Below are 4,859 nucleotides of genomic sequence, written 5' to 3'. Positions count from 1 at the left end.
CTTTGGACCCTTTTTGGTTTGAAAGTACTTGGCAATGTCATCATTGACCTTAATGGCAACACTCCCTCCTGAAACAAAACTATGAATTAAAGCACGCTACTCATCAGGAAAGACCACTTGACCTTATCATAGGTCTTTTCGAAGTCAATTTTTTAAAATCACCCGTTCAGATTTTTACGATGTAGTTCGTGAACTGTTTCATGAAGGATGGCAACCCCATCAACGATGTTACTCCCTTGCATAAAAACCGTCTGAGACGGACGAACCACATTTTCAGCCACCGAGTTCAATCTTATCGTAGCAACCTTGGTGAAATTTTTGAAATAGATGGATGGGAGGGGGCTAGCAACCTCGTTTGAAATAGATTTTCAAGCAGGGTAGGGTAGTTGAACTTTAGGAGGTTGAATCCATCCTTTTTCGAACCAAATAAGCTAGTTATTTAGCTAGTCATTTCCTACTCATTTACTTGTGGAAAGTACCTCTCTCTTTTTGCTGGCTCCTGTCACACCCACAAGTTGAGATTGTTTCTTATGTATAATGCTCAAAAATATGATATGATAATTGTTTTCTAGCCCCACATCTTATAATACTGCCTAGTGCCCGACAACAACTTCAGAGAAAAAAAAGGGCCATCCGCTGATTCGGCTCCAAAGAAAAAAGATAGTATACATACCTTTTCGGTTTGTCTATTTGATACACACCAAAAGTGTTGGATGTAAAAAGCGCAAGAAAAAGATACAATTGTTCTGCGCGCATAGTTTTTCATCTACATTTACGCCTTCCCACGCGCAACGGCGCAAGATATACTGTATAAGTAACTTTTACTGTATTGCAGACGCAAGAAGAAATCTCTCTTGCTTGTGTGGAAGCAAGCTGCTTGGCGTTTGGATGGTTGCGTTGGGCAGGCTTTGGAGGCTCTGACAACCTAGATTGTGTCTTCCACTTGTAGTGTTTTACTAGTCGGCAGGGTGACAACCACACAGATCTACTATCAGCACCAAGGAAATGCAAATGAACATAAAATACGTGATCAGGCGCGCGTTGTTTTTATTCGAGTTTCCACTCGCCATCTACTCAGGTGTAGTAGTACTAACTCCAGTGGTCAGTGCCTCGGTGGAGTATATAAAAAATATAGTCGTACACTGGTTCCGGTGTACAATCTGCAGAGAGATCGGTGACTGATGCAAGCATGCAATGAGAAATTTCCAGAAGAATCAAGCAGCTCACAGGCTAGCAGTCAGCAAGAGACATTCAGCTCAGAGAGGACATGTATGCATATGCTCTATGCTGCACAATTTCCTTCTGACCAACGTCTCGAGTCGGAGAAGATGGATGAACAAGTTTGTTTGGCATGAACATTTCAATCGAGATTATTAGATCCATCTATATAATATAAGTACTGGTGCTTCTTACTTGGCCTTGTTTTACACTTTCGCTACTGATATTTATAGCGGCACATAATAAATCACAGAGAGAGAGATGAAGAGGGAGAAGCAAAAAAAAAATATAAAAAATAATAATGAAAATTACAGATGAACCCATCAGCTGACTCACACTGAGTAACTGTCTCGCTAGTGTGAAAAACAGCGCATCATGTCGGCAGATCTACCTCACATTCCGAGGCTCACCAGAGTAGGAGGCCGGAGAGCGCGAGAAGCAGGAGCGCGGGCCCTGACGTCGAGATGGCCGGTGCCGAGCTTTTGGCGACCCACCCTGGCGGCGGGCTGTAGTAGTAGAAGGGAAAGTAGGGCAGGAATGGGTTGGGTGGTGGCGGCGTCGGGTAGGCACCGCCTCCGCCGCTGCTTCCTCCTCCTCCGGGAGAGCCGCCAGTGGTGGGCGGAGGGTAGAAGTAGCCTCCTCCTCCGCCTCCTCCACCGCCGCTGTAGTGAGGTGGCGGGGATGCGTAGACGGGGGCGCCTCCACCGCCGCCGCCGCCGCCGGATGGATAGGACGGGGGAGGCGGGCACTGCGCTGCGGGGGTGACCACCGGTGGAGGGGGCGAAGGGTAGTAGGTCGGGTTGCAGGGGTTGTCGCAGGAGGCGCAGAGCGTGCATGTGGTGCCGTCCTTGAGCACGATGGTTGGGTCGCCGGCGCGCGCCGCATTGGGGAGCAGCGCGGAGAGGAGGAGGAGGATGAGTGGGAGGAGGGCCGGGAGGTGGGGAGCCATGTGGGAGGGAGCAGAGGTTGGTGATGGGTGATGGGGATGGGAGTGGGAGCGTGCGAGAGTGAAGCTGAGTGTGTACCAGTGTGTAGTGGAGGGGGGTACTTAATTTGGAGGGCGCCGCGCAAGCGCAAAGGAAAGCAAGGCGCCAAGGTGGCGTTGGCCGCCTCCGGCTGCGGTGCCGGTGCGTCGTTGCTGGCTCCTCCTCCTCGGTGTGCTTACTTAATCACGAGGAGAGGAGAGGAGTTGGTCAGTTTCGCTAGCTGCTTTCTGCGGGGCTTCTGCTGGCAGTGGCAGGGGACCTTTTTGCGTGCGTCAAGGCATGGTTAAACTTTTGTCTTGGATATATAGATAGAATAGATAGATAAGTGGTGACACGCACTTCCGCGTCCTGTACTGTACTACAGGTGAACTCTCTTCGTCGGTCGCTCGTCAGCTATGGTAACCAGGTGCCTGCGTGTACGTACTGCTTCGTGTGGCGACACTTGGATCCTTCTAGATCCACCGGCTGGCTGTGTCTGGGGAAAAGAACAGAGATGCGATGAGATGAGATGGCGCCGGAGACCGGAGACGGTGGATCTGTGGACGTCAGGGTGCCACACCCACACGTGGCTGGCCTACTCCTGCGCTGTGCACTGTAGTGCTGCTGTGCGCCGGTACGCGCGCGGCAGTACAAAGGCAGATGCGCTGCGGGACCGAGATGCGCGCACAGCAAGGGACGTGTCTAGTTGCTTGCCAATCTGTTTTCCGTTTTCCGGTTCTGGCCACTAGAAATGTCTCGTTTGGTTGCTCGCCGACTCTCCGGCACCGGCGTCGTCGTCCTCTCATCGTCGACATCGGCAGCAGCGGGGCCGGAAGATCTACGGCATCATCTTGCCTTCTTCCTATCCATCAGACCATCACCAATTCACCATCTTGCATACTAGGGGATATAAGAGCATCTCCAGTCGGTGTCCCCCCAAAGCATTTCAGCGCGTCGGACAAAAAAACATTCCCAGCCGCGTCCCCCAAAATCATTTTTTGTCAAGCGCGTCTTGATATGGTGTCCGGCACTCCGAGGCCGTCTCCGCACCACAGAGGACGCTTCAGGCACGCCGGACACAACGAAAAGCGAGGCGGGCTCCCACATGTCGGCGACTATTTCCATAAACCGTTGGTTCGCAACTTTTTTTCTCGTCGCTCCTTCCCTGGCGCGCCTCCCACCCCTCCACCGCGGCTGGATTTGCCTGCCGTTTCGACGACTGAGCTCTTCTGAGAGTCGGCACCGTCGTGGCGGCTGGCACTCTCGCCGGTCGTTCCGCCGCCACCGCTTCGCCTGCGCGTTCCAGAACGCGGCGCCAAATCCGCTCCACCTCCGCGCACACAAGGTGCTTGACGACTTGCTAGGTACGCGCGATTGGCCGTTGTTCGTTGCCTCGTCTGCCGCGGTGCAATTTTAACCATTGATTTTGCTTCAAACATGGATAGCAACGACGAGATGATTGCCCTACTGCTGGAGGACGAGCAAGCCTTCGACGACGACCTCCGGGAGCATTTGCTGATGATCGCGGCCCTCCAGGACGTCCGAGGCGGAGAAGGGGAAGAGGCCGCGCCGCGGAGGATCAAGGCCGGGGAGAAACAAGTCGAAGCCCCGGCAGAGGATGGAGGGGCATACCATGATGCACAACGACTACTTCGCAGATGATGCAACACATGCCAACAATTTTTGGCGCCGGTATAGGATGAGCAAGGGTCTATTCATGAATATCCTCCACGGCGTTTGTTGACCCACAAGTATATGGGGTGTATCGTAGTATCTTCGATAAGTAAGAATGTCGATCCCAACGAGGAGCAGAAGGTGTTGACAAGCAGTTTCGATGAAGGATTCACTATAAATGCTCACAGACAAGTATTCAGGGGGTTTTGATGTAACAGATGAATAAAGTACGAGTAAGTAAAGTGCGAGAGTAACAATTGCAGCGAGTGGCCCAATCTTTTTTAGCACAAAGGACAAGCCGGTTTGTTTACTTATAAAGACCAAGCGTTCTCGAGAACACACGGGATTTTAGTCTAGTGCTTTCGCTACATACGGATAATTAATCTTCATTGTTTTGATAAGCGTTGTGTGGGTGAACCTATGCTAATGTACCGCCCTTCCTAGGACTAATACATACTTGTGATTATACCCCTTGCAAGCATCCGCAACTACAAGAAAGTAATTAAGATAAATCTAACCACAGCCTTAAACTCTGAGATCATGCGATCCCTCCCGCATCGATATACCAACGGGGGCTCGTGTTTCGTCACTCCGGCAACCCCGCAATTGGCAAACGAGTACAAGATGCATTCCCCTAGGCCCATAAAGGTGAAGTGTCGTGTAGTCGACGTTCACACGACACCACTAGAAGAATAACACCACAACTTAAATATCATAACATTGAATATTACTCAACCATACTTCACTACTAACATTTAGACTTCACCCATGTCCTCAAGAACTAAACGAACTACTCACGAGACATCATATGGAACATGATCAGAGGTGATATGATAATGAATAACAATCTGAACATAAACCTTGGTTCAACGGTTTCACTCAATAGCATCAATAACAAGTAGAAATCAACACCGGGAGAATTTCCCCTATCAAACAATCAAGATCAAACCCAAATTGCTACAGCGGTGACGAGGTGCAGCGGTGGAGACGGCGGTGATGATG

General features: G+C 50.7%; 1 protein-coding gene across 1 annotated transcript; it reads right to left on the bottom strand.

Annotated features, from left to right (window-relative positions):
* Positions 1 to 1,624: 1,624 nt before the first annotated feature.
* LOC124663733 (translation initiation factor IF-2-like) lies at positions 1,625 to 2,167 on the bottom strand. Its single transcript, XM_047201405.1, has one exon. It carries the CDS (start codon positions 2,165 to 2,167, stop codon positions 1,625 to 1,627), a length of 543 nt encoding a protein of 180 aa, XP_047057361.1.
* Positions 2,168 to 4,859: the final 2,692 nt, after the last annotated feature.

The sequence above is a fragment of the Lolium rigidum genome, chromosome 6 (assembly GCF_022539505.1).
Source record: "Lolium rigidum isolate FL_2022 chromosome 6, APGP_CSIRO_Lrig_0.1, whole genome shotgun sequence".
NCBI classification, from domain to species: Eukaryota; Viridiplantae; Streptophyta; class Magnoliopsida; order Poales; family Poaceae; genus Lolium; species Lolium rigidum.
This window is presented reverse-complemented; position numbering and strand designations above follow the sequence as displayed.

Bases quoted from the DNA above. Each gene is read 5' to 3' on its own strand.
- LOC124663733 (XM_047201405.1), bottom strand. From the start codon at position 2,167: ATGGCTCCCCACCTCCCGGCCCTCCTCCCACTCATCCTCCTCCTCCTC.